The sequence below is a fragment of the Jatropha curcas genome, chromosome 8 (assembly GCF_041381405.1).
Source record: "Jatropha curcas cultivar XTBG-Jc1 chromosome 8, XTBG_Jcur_1.0, whole genome shotgun sequence".
NCBI lineage: Eukaryota > Viridiplantae > Streptophyta > Magnoliopsida > Malpighiales > Euphorbiaceae > Jatropha > Jatropha curcas.
In genome coordinates, this window is record NC_143158.1 from 2,162,778 (window position 1) to 2,177,238 (window position 14,461).

Below are 14,461 nucleotides of genomic sequence, written 5' to 3' on the forward strand. Positions count from 1 at the left end.
TTGTGCAGTGCATACAAGAAAAGCAGAATATGCCGCTTTCTGATCTGAATCTTCTTCATTAGTGTCGCTTTTATCATACCGTGTCGCTGTTTTTTTTCTTTTTCTTATTATTTAAGTTATTAAGCCACATGGAGGCATACCATAGGCCAAGGCTATGAGATAACTTTAATCTGGGTCTTCGTAATGGATTATACTGCTTTTCATGGGTTTGAGGCTGCTCCAACTGCTGCGGCAATAGCACAAAGTGTATAATAATCACTGTACGTAGGAAAGAGTGGCTAAAAAAAATATTAATCTGGGGCCAAATCAATAAATTCACCCGTACTTATAAAAAAAACAAGTTGTTACAGTAAAATTTTTACTATCTTTCTAAAATTATGAAATTTAGTAATATTTTATATATTTCTATATTAGGAAAAGTATATAAATAAATTTATATTCATTTTTTGTGTAAAATCACAACAGTATTTGGACCGTATTCGGAGTTTAATCACAGTTAATGCTCTTCTTACAAGTGTGTTTAGTGCAATCGAACCTGAGAGCTCTTTCCACGTATTTAGTCTGCATTGTCAACTGAGTCACAATCCATAGATATATTCGGTTATTAATTTAGTAATTGGGAAGTTTAAGTTCTCATCCCTAAAACCTTAATACTCTGTTTGGAAAGAAGATGAATCAAAATAATGAAGGAAACTAACGATGAATTGTTAATTTTCTTTGCATTGTTATTTTGCACTGTCGTGTTTGGATAATCAACGAAAATCATAAAGAAAAAAAGTAAATTTATTTTCTTTTATGTGGAAAATGAAAAATTTTAGAGGAAAACATTATTAATATTGATATATTACCATTTTAATCTCATTTGTCATTTTAAAGGACTTTAATAAACATATACTTTAATATTTAGTTAAAAGTAGTATAAGTATTTAGATAATTGCATAAAAATTGAAAAAACACCAACATTCTACTATTATTTTCTCTCTAAAATTGATAGCTTCTATTTATATGAGATAGGGACAAAAATAAATTAATTTTTTATTCTTTTGTTTCCAAACAAGATAAAATTGTTTTTCGTAATTATTTTCCTCAAGCTATTTTAATTCCTTAAAAAAAATACCTTTATCTAATCAGAGCATAAAAAAATTATTGAACTGAATGAAACCAAACTGATTTCAGTGTTTTTATTTCAAGAAACCTCAGACATAAAACCAATTAATCATGCAATTAGCCGAAATCACTCGTCTGAAATTTTTGTTTTTTTTTTTTTTTTGAAAAGTATAACCACCGTTATAAATCAGTTGGAATAATGATAGAAACCAAAGACTAACGATATAAAACCGATTAGAATAAGCTAAATGCATAAATTCATTTGGCAAAAAAACTTTGTGGTACAATTCAATTTAAAATTACATCTATTAAATACTTTTAAATACTTTTGATTTGTAAAATTAGATGATTAAATATTTATTGAAATAGTTAAAAAATTATTATTTCAAAGTTACCATATCTATATATCAAAATAATATTTTATATATAAAAAGATATTAAAAATTCTTATTACTCGTACGGTATATATATTAAAATTATGAAGTCACAGGATATGATAATTTCCTACAAGGTGTCACATAGTTTTTCGCGTGAAATTTAGCAGTAAATTTATATATTTGGCTGATTAGAATATGTATTTTAATTTGGAATTACATAAAAAAAAAAAAAATTATTTTGAACATTTGATGGAAAATAATATTGATAAGATCAAAATTGCAATAATTTGCTTTAAAATTGAACAGTATAAACTGTTTGGCCAGACAAGACTTGACATTGAAAAGATCAATGGTTACTGTTAGTGAAAAAGCTAACACACATAATTGCTAATCAGTAAACATCACAGACTTTATTCTGAATGATGATCATGAATTCAAGATGCCAGAAGAAAAGTACAATGATTTAAGGACATGCAGCACAAAGTGCATTGTACCCTATAAAAATAAAATATTTTTTCTAGAAAAATACATAAAGTTTAATGGGATAAGAGATTTTAGAGAATAATTGCATCACTTGATTTAATGCTATTTCAGGGAAGGGAAGAAAGTAAAATATGGGTGTAAAACGTTCCTATTCACTTTTTCTCTCAAAGTACAGTGAAAATTAAATTATAAAGGACATAAAACAAGGTGATGTTTAGTCGAAAGGAAGTTAATTAAAAAATTATATAAAATATTTATATTTATTTTTGCATTATCAATTTTATTTTCTGAAAAATAGATCATTCAACTTCATTTACATAAGAGAAGTAAATTTTTTAAATATAGATAGAAAGGTTTCACTTAATGTATTTATCAATTTATTCTATTATATAAATTCACACAAATTTATACTGTGAATATTATTATAATTTATAGTTTGAAGAGCAATTTACTTCTAGGAAATTGACTTGCATATCAATCACACACAAATTATACTTCTTGGAAAATAACTTCCTTGGAAGCGTAAATTAGCCGTTTTGAACCAAACCCGGTTTAAATTTATTTTACATCCTCCTTAATATTTTCACCCTAACCAAACGGGAATTTTAAAAATTTAAAGACATTTTCACATTTTATTTTACATCATTCTTTTATTTTTCCTCCATTCAAACAACCTATAAAACTTTCAATTTTCATATTTAACTATGAATATGAAGTTGAGAAATTTATTTTTCTGTCATTTTGCTACTTGACAAAAGATTCATAAATATATTACCTATTAAAGAAAGGTGATGGACATGTATAAGCTGGGTCAAGAACATTACTTATCGAATCTTAAAAATTTCACGACCTTAATTCTCGGAAAATTCTCGGCATGTCGTGCTGGAGTATTTTACTTTCTCGTTAATACCAACGACAACAACTGGTTATGATGAAAAGTTGTCTGTGTTCTTTTTGAGACATAACAATAATATGTAAAAAGCTTATTGATATTACAAAACTGTCATCAGATAAAGAATCTGTTTCCATTATCGTACTCTGGTAACGAGAAGCTGAAAAAAGTTACGGTAGTTACAGTTACTGGTTAGACGTTCTAGCTGGAAAATTAGGAAAATTACTAAACTATGCAGACATGGTGTATAATAGAAATAATTATTATTACTCTTTTCTTTTTGGACCCAGAATTATTACTCATTTTTATTCAGTAACAGGAGACGTATAATAGAAACAATTATTACTGTCATCTAAGCTTTTATGAAAAATATTTCTTTAATGAAGATTTCAAACTTTCAAAATTATGTTTTTGATAATTTTATAAATAAAATTCCAATGAACTATAAAAGATTGTTTTGAAATAATAGTGTCTGCGGCAGAACTCCAGCTGTGATGATAATTGTGGCAAGAAAATTGACGAAGAAGAAGCTAATAATAATAATAATAATAATGATGATAAGAAATTAAGAATAATTTACGCAATGAAAATGGGTTTTGGTTTGACTTGACAAGTTGTGATAGTAAGGCTGTGAGTTTGTAAGGTTGTGAGGGGTATACGCCAAGTAGCACTTCTCACATGGCTTGCCAGCTAGCTAGGGAAGGACCATGATACCAAAAAGACATGCCTTTCTCTTATTTGGCCCCATTTAAGAGTATTCAAGAGGCTTTACCAATCCCAGATTAACATGATCCGCAGTCTAAACCAACCTACTGGTCTTCTTGGACTTGTAAGGTTCAACCACCAGCTTTTCTTGGTGCATGATTATTGGCTTTTTAGTCTATTATTGACTGCCTTCTTCCCAATTAAGCTTACCCTACTAAGGCCTTGTTTGGTATAAGGGAAATTAACTCAAAAAGTAAGACTTCTTCAAAAGTGCATAAATTCTCCATACTTCACTTTCATTATCTCTATAATTATATATCAAGAGAAATTTATTAACGTTAGCTAATGCTAGGGTGTCTACTTTCTGCAATGTAAGAGAAACTCATGTAACCCAAACAAACATACAGGAAAGGACAAGAGGGACCAAGTTGTGGCAGCAATCCTTTACTACGACACCAGTGAAGTTAGGAGAGAAGGGGACCATGTTGCAATGGACATGAAATTATGAAATACAGCGAAAAGACACGACCTTTTTCCTTCAATAGGCAACTAAACAGAAATCCTTTCTCCAAATAGCTGCTTCTTTCTATTATTTTGGAAGACTACAAACATGAACCAGCAAACTCTGTAGTCCCTCTTATTGTCCTAATAGACACTCTATTTTGTATATTTGAGCATTGGATCCTTGTAATGTCAAAAAAAAAAAAAAAAAAAGAAAAAAAAGAAAAAAAAGAAAAAAGGATTCTTAAAATTTTGCTGGTTTCAAAAGCAAAATAATGTTTATTAGGTTTAGGTTCATAAATTTGAGTTTGACCCTACAATTTGTGCATTTAAGTTGAAAGTTACAAAAGAAAAACACAGCTTATGAAGCAAGTTCTATTTGTTTATGCGAAATTTCTCACCCGAATTACAAGACACCAAGGCTTGTACTCTCCCCCTTCTCCATTATACCTTATTCTTATGCATAGGCATGGCCACCGGTTCGGTTCTAACCGGAACCGAACCGTACTGTAGACGAATCAAAACCGGATCGAAACTGGCGGTTCATAATTTTGAACCGGAACCGGCGGTTCAAGGGCCGGTTAAGGTTCATGTGGATGTTAAAATATGAACCGAAACCGGCGGTTCCGGTCCGGTTCGAATCGGATACATAAAAAATTGTAGCTTAAAATTTTTATAAAAAAATTTATATCAATTGATTTTATTGTACTTGATTTGATTTATGGTGAAGAGAAGTAAAATGGTATATAAGTTATAAAAAGTTGTGAAAAAAATACACATTTTTTGACTTAATTTATATAAAAAATGGTACATGAATAGTTGATTTATATAAAAAGAATACTTTCAAGTGTACAAAAAAAGAGTGTAACGGATAGTTTTTGATATGATAGGTGTTTTTTATTTATTTTTTGGTAAATAAATTTTATTCATTTTAATCATTTATTTATTTATTTACTGTAATTTACTAAATTATATAAGGGACAATTTGGAAAACTAATAAATGATACACATGTATAAATATAATGAGTTGATGATTTTTTATTTCACAATCAATTATATCCTAACTCTTCTCTTATTTTCAATTAAAATTCTCTCAAATTTCCATAGTTCATTATTTTTTCTATTGCTTTATTTTCCTTAATGTTGGAATTATCTATTGTTTATTTTTTATTTTCTTACATCCAATTCCAAATTCTTTCTCTAATCTCAAATTTTTCCATTCATAAATTTACTTCATTTTATTTTTTAAATAATTTTCTTAGTATTTGAAAATAATAATTTCCAACTCATTCCATTAATTTTATATTCCATTTATAGTTTTTTATATTAGTAAATTAGCAAAATTTGAAAATTTAATGTAATAATAGTTCTAAGTTAGTTAATAGATGTTTTTCTTTTAAAATTTATAATAATTCATTTAGTTAATAAAATTTAAACATTTTAAATTTATTATTTATTCATGAATTCGGAATCAAAATTTTATTATTTTTTTAAAAATTTGCGTAATGTCGTAACCAAATCGGAACCGTAATTTGAACCGTCGGTTCGCCGGAACCGTGCTAAACCGTGCCGGAACCGGAACTGTACCGGAACCGGAGGTTCAAGGGTCGGTTCCGGTTCAAAATTTTAAACATCTCGAACCGGCGGTTCAGTGAACCGAAACCGGCGGTTCACTGAACCGGCCATGCCTACTTATGCATAAGAACAAATTTGTATAAGTGTACTCAAAGAACTCGTTGCCAGAAATAAGCATCATATACCTATGAAGACAAATATTGCAGAAAAGCTAAATAAACTTGCACCTTTCAATGCAAAAATTCAAGGATACAAAACAAATCTCAAGCATGCAACTTCAGATATTTAATATAGTTGTTTCCACCAAGACCAAAAGAGATCGAAAAACTTTCTATATCCCATTTTCAGATGTCTCCTTACAACTGATAAAATTCCTACAAATATCTGGCAGTGAGAAAAGAAAAAACAAAAAAGGATAAATTGAAAAATTTTGTATAATTAAAATAAAATGGGTTTAAATGCAACTTCCATGAAGTCCCATTCAAGTACATTTAAGTTTACTAATCATTTGTGCATACCTCATCATTGCGGTTGCTTCCAGTTAAGTGGTGAAGAAGCACGCCAGCTGCAACACTGACATTCAAACTCTCCACAGCCAAAAAGGATTGAAACTCTTCACTTGAGCACTCGAGATTTGTTTCTTCAGATTCCAAATCATCATTCCCTCCCACCGTTGCATCTGCAAGAATGTTTCCAGGGATTCGAACTAATTGGGTACATGATCTCTCCACTAACGGCCTCAAGCCAGTGCCTTCACTACCCAAAACAAGAATTGTGGGTTTGCCAGGCAAAACTTTATTCAAGGGAACAGCTTTTGAAGAAACAGAACCTCCAAGAACACGCCAACCATTTCCAGCGGATGATACTAAGAACTGCATCATATTCTTACAATACCTAAGCTCCATTATTTCAAGTGATCCTGCACTTGCTTTGCTGACAACCCCACTTAAAGGTGCGGAATTTTTTGCGCATAGCACCACTCCAGTAACCCCAAAGAAGTAAGCAGACCTGATAATCGCTCCCAAGTTCTGAGGATCTGTGACTTCATCCAAAGCTATCCAAACAGAACCTTTATCATCCTCAGGTGAAACAGGGTCCAATTCCTTTATTTTCACCATCTCCAATGGTGAAGCATCTAGTACAAGTCCCTGATGTGGACGATTATCAGCAACCATATTCAGATCATGCTTCGAAACTTCTTTTATGCTTAACCCAATTTTCTGAGCCATCTTCAACACCTTCTCAAATCCTTTCTTGTCTTTTTTCTTCTTGTTGTTACTACTCAAATCCAATCCTTCTTGAACATACAATACATAGAATTCTCTTCTACCAGCAGATAATGCAGCCAAAACAGGCCCTACTCCATAAACCCCTTCACCAACCATCTTCGGTATAGTTGATTCAGAAGCCTCTCTCCATGTCTTTCTACCCCAACTTTCTTGCTTATTCCACCTTTGAAAATCTGGTCTCTCATTCCTACCTTTCATATCTGATATTCCTTTGAACCTATTTTTAATCTTATCCCATCTCGGATCATCAACAACATCCAATTCCTCCTCTACTACTTCATCTTCAACACCAACATTCCTTTCATTGTAATCATGATTATAATCTCTCTCCTTCAAATCACCTGCCATTCTGTTTCTATTTAATTTTTTCCTCACCACATATTCGCTATTTTTCTCCAAAGCACTTTCCACAGAATGATTCCAAGATTGAGCACTTTTTATTTTTGTGAATGGCCCTTTCTCCAACCTATTTGCGGATTCCTCCCATGAAGAACGATTACTGTTTGCATTTACAAATTTCCCCAACCTTTTTGACTTCCTAACTTCACTAGAACTTAACCAAGGAAGAGATTTTCCATCTTTCACTGCAAGACTCCCTTCACCAACTCTCAGCGAACATGAACTAAAGAAGCTTCTAGCATTTAACGCAGTACAACAATGTACAGCATTTCTAAGCTTAGACCCACTTGAAATGCTTCCACGCATAGCTATATTACCCATTTCTGTAAAGTTGACACACATAGGGTTTAATGAGGATTTTGGACAAAACCCAATAGGCAAAGATTGGGTGTTTGGGGTGTGGAACGGTTTGGCGTATCTGGGTTTTGAAGAAACTCTAAATATTATTGGAAAAGCCTGGTTTTTTGCTAGATTAGAATACATTGTGTACATTAAAACAATAAAATCTGTAAATAGGCGACTTTGAGAGCAATGATAAGCAATTCGAAGGGAAAGGAACAGTACCCCAATAAAGCACTGAGCAATAGGCGTCTTTCAATTAAACATCGAAATGTCTGATGCCATATTCGCACCAGTAGGTAGTAGCTTTCTCTGTCGAGCCATGGCAGCTTCCTTGATTATCTTCATAGCAACCCTCGTCCTACTATTCTAATTTCTATCTGTATCAAACATCAAACGACGCCGCCACAACGTAACTTTCTGTTCTGTCTACCTATTCTTCTGTTCTCTATTTCAGGTGGGCTTCTTAAGTGATCAGCTATGAGATATTGAAAATGACACAGAGTTGGCTCGTTAGGTTTCACTTTGGGGTTAGAACCGCTATATGGGCTTCAATTTGGACTTTGGCCTTTTGGGTTTTCTGGACTGCAGTAAAATAAAGTCGAAAAAGATCAAACGACAACTTTTGCCGTCGTATCTTTCAAAAACCGCCTTCATATTTCCCGAAATACGAATCCAAATTTAAAAATTAAAGGGGTATTTTTGGGAATTTGATATAATCTAATTTGTTAACCCTTTAGCAAGTTCCAACTTCCAGATGAAAACCTAGATTACTGGCTGTTTCTTCCATTGGAAAACCTTTCCTCTTCAACGGAAATCTCTCCTCCAACCGAGTCTAGAAATCACTGATGGGGACGCCAGAAACTTCTCGTGAACCATGTCCAGACCGTATTTTAGATGACATCGGCGGCGCGTTTGGGATGGGCGCGGTCGGCGGTTCTGCGTTCCACTTCTTGAAAGGGATATACAACTCTCCCAGTGGCGCGCGGCTAATCGGCGGCACACAAGCTGTCAGAATGAACGCTCCGCGTGTTGGAGGTAGCTTTGCCGTTTGGGGTGGCTTATTTTCTGCTTTTGATTGCACGATGGTGTATGTCCGCCAGAAGGAGGACCCATGGAATTCGATCTTTGCCGGCGCCGCCACCGGTGGCTTTCTTTCTATGCGACAAGGTCTTGGAGCATCGGCTCGGTCGGCTGTTTTTGGTGGGATTCTTCTTGCTTTGATTGAAGGAGCTGGAATCATGCTTAATAAGGTCATGAGTGCTCAACAAAACATGCCTATTATTATTGAGGATTCTGTCCCTGCTATGGCTGGTGGGCCCGGATTCCCCATGGGTATTCCCGGTCAGCCACAGCCCCATCCTCAGACTGTGCAAGAGGCGTCCACTAGTGGATCTGAGTCAGGTTCTTGGTTTGGTGGTTGGTTTGGAGGAAAGAAGGAACCAGCTGCAGCCTCTAGCAGTGGAAGCAAGACGGAGATTTTGGAGAGTTTTGATGCGCCACCAGTGCCAAATTTTGAGTACAAGTGAAAAAATAGAGGTCTATTTTAAATAATTTTAAAAATTTTATTAATTCTTACATGGCATTGATTCTGTAATTGGTGGGGCTTTAAAGCTCCAAACTTTATGAACCCTAAATTTTCCTTTCTAATTTTCCTTGCTTTCCTGCTTGATTAATTACAATACATAATGATATCAATGTATAATAAGTTCATTTCAAGTTTTGTATGTATGCGTTGAATGATTGTTGAGATATTTACTTCTTAATAGTAGTTTAATTGGGTTATGTGGTTCAGTTTTCATGCTTCTAAAATGTGTTTCAATGCTCTGTTGCGTGTTCTAAGTTGCTTCAGAATTATTCATATTCTTATTCATCAGGGACTTGATTCTTCCAAGAATTGCTTGTGATGTAAGAGATGTGCGGATGAAGTATTTATAATAGCATAATGATACGGAAGGGGGGGAAATATGACGTTGCATTTTTTACTGTCTTAATTCAGATAATTATATTATTCATTCACCTACATTTATAGCTTACAAGATTTTAATTCTGCCCACGAACACCAATTGTCTAATGAATCTGCTTGATTGTCCTTGTGCTTGTCTGTATTCACAAGGGAAAAAATTTTTGTGGGAGAGAGGTCTTCTCTACGCAGCCTAAATATTGTTGAGAATGTTTAGGTCTTTAACCTAGTGGCATTAGATGAACATCTATGGGCTAATTTGTTGACCATTATCTCCTAAAGCAGTGAGAAAATAAAATAACAAATTATCTCTTATATTTCTGCACCAGTGCCTGATTTACTCGTGTTGCTTTTTTGAATGATATAGGAAGGGGAGTTATGAATATGAAACAGAACTAACTCTTTTACGGTTAACGTACCAGATGAAACCATGAGTGGGGTATTGTTCAACTAATAGAAGTTAAAACCTGTTGAATGCTGATACAACTGCATGATTTTGTTGTCTTGTTCCAGTTCTTTGTTATTTTTTTTGTTAGTTGGATGAGTTGTTAATACGATATTATGTCAATTTCCTTACCAGATTTTCTGGCCAGCTTGGACCAAGGATTGCAAGTTGGCAAACTTGGTGGAGGCGATTCAGAGAGATGCATTATAGACATTTAAAATGGCTGATCAATCAATCTCTTCGTTGAATTGAAAGTTTGTTGATCTGGAAGTAAAGGAAGTATACAGGAAAGCCTTGAATGGAGTGAGAAAATTGTAATCATAGCTTAGAAGTATTACATTGTCTTGTACTTTTATGGAAGCTTTGTTTTAAAAAAAAAAAAATTGGTAGTAGAATTTCTCTTTTTCATTTTTGGTAATAGAAGGAACAATGTGAATTGTGCCCCAACTTTTGGTAATAGCTACTCTTTTTAACTCATCTAAATCTAAAGCAAGCCATTGTTTTCTTGCTCTGTTTTATTTTGTTTCTGCAGTACTTATTTGATCCTAGAATGAGTTGGATAGCAATGGATGGATGGTGAATGAGTTTGCATGTGTTGATGTCTGTAAATCTCTTACTAATTTGTTCACACAGTCCAATTCCATTATCATCAATCATCCCAATTATAATTCGCACCTGATCGTCTCCTAAAGACTTCTTTTTCTTTTTTGTTCCAAGGGTTTCAGGATCAGAAAACTGAATTTAACTCCCAAATTTTCAAAATGATTGTGAAATATGTGAGAATTAAAATGTGGCGTATAGCCATATACAAACAAAGTGAATGTCAAGTTGTCAACACAGCAGATGGTATAACATTAGTACCAGCGGATGTAATTTGAAGACATGATATTATCACTCCTTCGTTCACGATCTCACCACTTCAACCCCTCCCGCACCCACTTCACTCTCCCTTTATCGCTGTTCTTCCGCCGCTCAATGGCCACAACCAACGAGTCTGCCAGCCCATCAAACACCCGCGTTGGCTGGATTGGCACCGGAGTTATGGGCCGCTCCATGTGTGCCCACCTAATCAAAGCCGGCTACACTCTCACCGTCTTCACTCGGACCCTCTCTAAGGCCCAGCCTCTCGTTGACATGGGGGCCAACCTTGCTCAATCTCCTCTTGCCGTCGCCTCTCAATCTGATGTCGTTTTCTCTATCGTCGGCTTTCCCTCCGACGTCCGTCAAGTCCTCCTGGATTCCACCACTGGAGCTCTCCAAGGCCTCCGCCCGGGTGGAATCCTCGTTGACATGACCACATCCGATCCCTCCCTCGCCTCCGAGATCTCCGCAGCGGCATCCGCCAAAAATTGCCACTCTATTGATGCTCCAGTCTCCGGAGGTGACCGCGGTGCTAAGAATGGAACCCTTGCAATATTCGCTGGAGGGGATAAGGCAGTTATCGATCGCTTGAATCCCCTGTTTGCTCTCATGGGAAAGGTTAATTACATGGGTGCTCCTGGCAAAGGCCAATTTGCGAAGCTGGCAAATCAAATTACCATAGCTTCTACCATGGTTGGCCTGGTGGAGGGGATTATTTATGCATATAAAGCTGGACTCAACGTGGAACACTACTTAAACGCCATATCTACAGGCGCTGCCGGGTCAAAGTCCCTTGATTTATACGGCGCTAGAATATTAAAGAGGGATTTTGAGGCAGGGTTCTATGTCAACCATTTTGTGAAAGACTTGGGGATTTGTTTAAAGGAGTGTCAAAACATGGGTCTTGCATTGCCAGGATTGGCTTTAGCTCAACAGCTTTATTTGTCGCTTAAGGCTCATGGAGAAGGTAATTTGGGTACCCAAGCGCTCATTTTGGCTCTGGAGAGGCTCAACAATGTCTCTCTTGAAAATCTGGCTTCTTTGCAACCTGCAGCTTAGCCTGGTACTGATTGTGGATAGTTAAATTACTGTACACTTGTTTATTATGGATTTATGGAATTATCATTTCTGGTAATGAACATAAAGTTCATTTTGAGACTTGTGCTATTTCATACAATGTGTTTAGTCTTCTTATTCACATATGGTTGTTTCTGCCGTATGGTGTTTCTTATTTGCCTTCTTGCTTGTCCTACAAAATACATGACTCATACGCATGTGAGTGATTGTCAATCTTATACTACTTTACCTAGTTGTTTAGGTATGTGTATTAGCAGATGCTTGATTATAATGACCCTCCATATTTTAGTTTTATATGGATTACTTGTTCGTAGTTAATGGGTCTTTATTGGATCTTCATTCAAATGAAATCAAAGTTAAATTCTCCTTTAAAATTAGTTCACCCAATTATTTTGAGTGCTAATTTAGTGATAGGAATCGCCCAATATTGCTGAATGGAAACATGCTCAATTAAAGCCAGTTTGGTCTTGCAGTGGTCAAAAGTAGGATCCCAAACACTGGGTGGAGCGCTATTCTGTGTATCTCCTTTACTACTCATGGTCAAGCCAATAGACTTCCTCAACAACCAAGTGTTAATGTGGTCAAGTCAATAGGGTTTTGGTCTAGATTCATCTGAATGTTGCGTCCCCGCTAAATATCTTTTTGGAAAATATGAATGGACTGTCACTTCCCCCTGTTATAGATTATGTTTGTGTGAGCTTTTTTAGCAGTAACAGTAGTTGGCAACGGTACTAACAATCTTACAGACTCCACTTCTGCATTTCAGGATTATGGGAATTGAAAGTTATATATCCAATATCTTGTATTTCTCTAAGATTTTGTAAATTGTATAGTAACTGTAAGGTAATCCGTTTTTGTTTAGAAAAATTAGTATTTTGGTCCTGTAAGCTAATAGAATACTTCTCTGAGGATCGAATACTTCTTGATTGCTATTGTAAGTGTAAGATCATGGTCTAGAGAAATTAAAATTCATGTTGGTTCCCGGCAAATGATGTCGAAAAGCTTGCCAAGCTAGTTGTTTTGCATTGGTGTTTAGGGATTATTCCAAATTTTGTGATGTAATAACCATGAAATTGTCTAAATTCTTTGATGACTGAGATTGATCTTATAGCTGCCCCTTCTTTTCTGCGTTTTGGATTTGATGTTCTTACTTCTTAATTATCTATGCGCACGTGGATAGTTTGAACTGGTGTTTAGGATTTATTCCAAACTTTGTGCTGCAATAGCGACGAAATTGTCTAAATTCTTTGGTGACTGAGGTTGGTGATATAAATTGTTTAAATTTTAGTGCCTATACTGTTCATTGATTTCTGCATGTGGATTTGATTGTTCCTAATTGTTAGTGATTCATATACAGATGGCAACGGAGTAGAGTTTCAGATTATCCAGTTGTCCTCAAATGAACTGATGTACCTTTTGATGCATATCTATCAATAATGAAGCTAGTTGTCTCTCTTTAAAGAGTTGCTCAAATATCATTTTAGGTTGTTACATCTTTCTGCCACATTGTATTGTTGATCCTGGGATCTATAACTTGCATTGGACACGGTATATAGTTCATAAAAAATGGACATGTTTGAGCCCTGAAGTTTGTCCCGCAGGCTTTTCTCGCTAAGTTTGCTTCTGATATGCAAATTTGTTTGATTCTTTGTATTTCACATTCTTCAAGAAGTTCTCAACTAAATTCTTGACCCACTTTCCTGTGCAGAATTTTATAATCAATGTCATAAAATTGAAAATGTTAAATTCTTTCAAGTGAATTTTTATTTATATCAGATATGGAACTGTGAATATGTAAATGAACTTTATTAAAATTTATTTACATAAAGCAATACGAGAAGAGCATCGTTAGAGACAGGAAAGAAAGGAGTCATGGAGACGAATATGTGGCCATGAATGATAGATAACCTCACCTCACAATAATCTTGTATGACAAGAAAAGTCAAAGTCAATGTTCAACATAGGTGTGCTTTTATAATTCTTAGTCTTCTCGAAGTCGGATTAATTGGCGTGAGAAATGTAATTGTTGAACAGCAAGATTATCTAGTTGTATTATCCAAGTTGACTTTCAAACATAATTAATTATTATATATACTTATACTTTCTTTTGCTTAATTATATTAAACACGTACTTTGTTGTTAGACGAGAAGTTGGAAATGCAATAATGCCACTATTTTCACTCTTTTAGTCTTTTTGAAGGGCCTAATACATAATTCCACACCACTTAAATATATAAAAATTATTTTATTAAACATTTTGATTTATAAAATTAGATCATTTAAATATTTATTTAAACCATTGAAACATGTGAAAATTATTATTTAAAAAAAATATGTCAATTACACATAAAAAAATTGCATATAAAAATTAAAAATTTTAAAATTATTGTTAATATGAAAATATTTATAATATTATCAAAATTTATAATTTCAAGTGCATAATAATTT

General features: G+C 34.3%; 3 protein-coding genes across 4 annotated transcripts; 2 read left to right on the forward strand and 1 right to left on the reverse strand.

Annotated features, from left to right (window-relative positions):
* Nucleotides 1-5,956: 5,956 nt before the first annotated feature.
* On the reverse strand, nt 5,957-8,232 carry LOC149493981 (tRNA/rRNA methyltransferase (SpoU) family protein). Its single transcript, XM_089725242.1, has one exon. It carries the CDS (start codon nt 7,818-7,820, stop codon nt 6,141-6,143), a length of 1,680 nt encoding a protein of 559 aa, XP_089581368.1. The 5' UTR covers nt 7,821-8,232; the 3' UTR covers nt 5,957-6,140.
* Nucleotides 8,233-8,384: 152 nt separating this feature from the next.
* Nucleotides 8,385-10,586, forward strand: LOC149493982 (mitochondrial import inner membrane translocase subunit TIM17-2-like). Its single transcript, XM_089725245.1, has 2 exons — nt 8,385-9,206; nt 10,211-10,586. The coding sequence occupies exon 1, from the start codon at nt 8,516-8,518 to the stop codon at nt 9,194-9,196; it is 681 nt and encodes a 226-aa protein (XP_089581371.1). The 5' UTR covers nt 8,385-8,515; the 3' UTR covers nt 9,197-9,206; nt 10,211-10,586.
* A 156-nt stretch (nt 10,587-10,742) lies between these two features.
* On the forward strand, nt 10,743-13,601 carry LOC149493983 (putative 3-hydroxyisobutyrate dehydrogenase-like 1, mitochondrial). 2 transcript variants are annotated; one of them, XM_089725243.1, is made up of 2 exons: nt 10,743-11,999; nt 13,371-13,601. In XM_089725243.1, the coding sequence occupies exon 1, from the start codon at nt 10,958-10,960 to the stop codon at nt 11,993-11,995; it is 1,038 nt and encodes a 345-aa protein (XP_089581369.1). In that variant the 5' UTR covers nt 10,743-10,957; the 3' UTR covers nt 11,996-11,999; nt 13,371-13,601. The 2 variants fall into 2 exon arrangements, with proteins under 2 accessions (XP_089581369.1, XP_089581370.1); XM_089725244.1 differs by lacking the exon at nt 13,371-13,601 and adding an exon at nt 12,487-13,121.
* The last annotated feature ends 860 nt before the right edge of the window (nt 13,602-14,461 follow it).

Bases quoted from the DNA above. Each gene is read 5' to 3' on its own strand.
- LOC149493981 (XM_089725242.1), bottom strand. From the start codon at position 7,820: ATGTACACAATGTATTCTAATCTAGCAAAAAACCAGGCTTTTCCAATA.
- LOC149493983 (XM_089725243.1), top strand. From the start codon at position 10,958: ATGATATTATCACTCCTTCGTTCACGATCTCACCACTTCAACCCCTCC.
- LOC149493982 (XM_089725245.1), top strand. From the start codon at position 8,516: ATGGGGACGCCAGAAACTTCTCGTGAACCATGTCCAGACCGTATTTTA.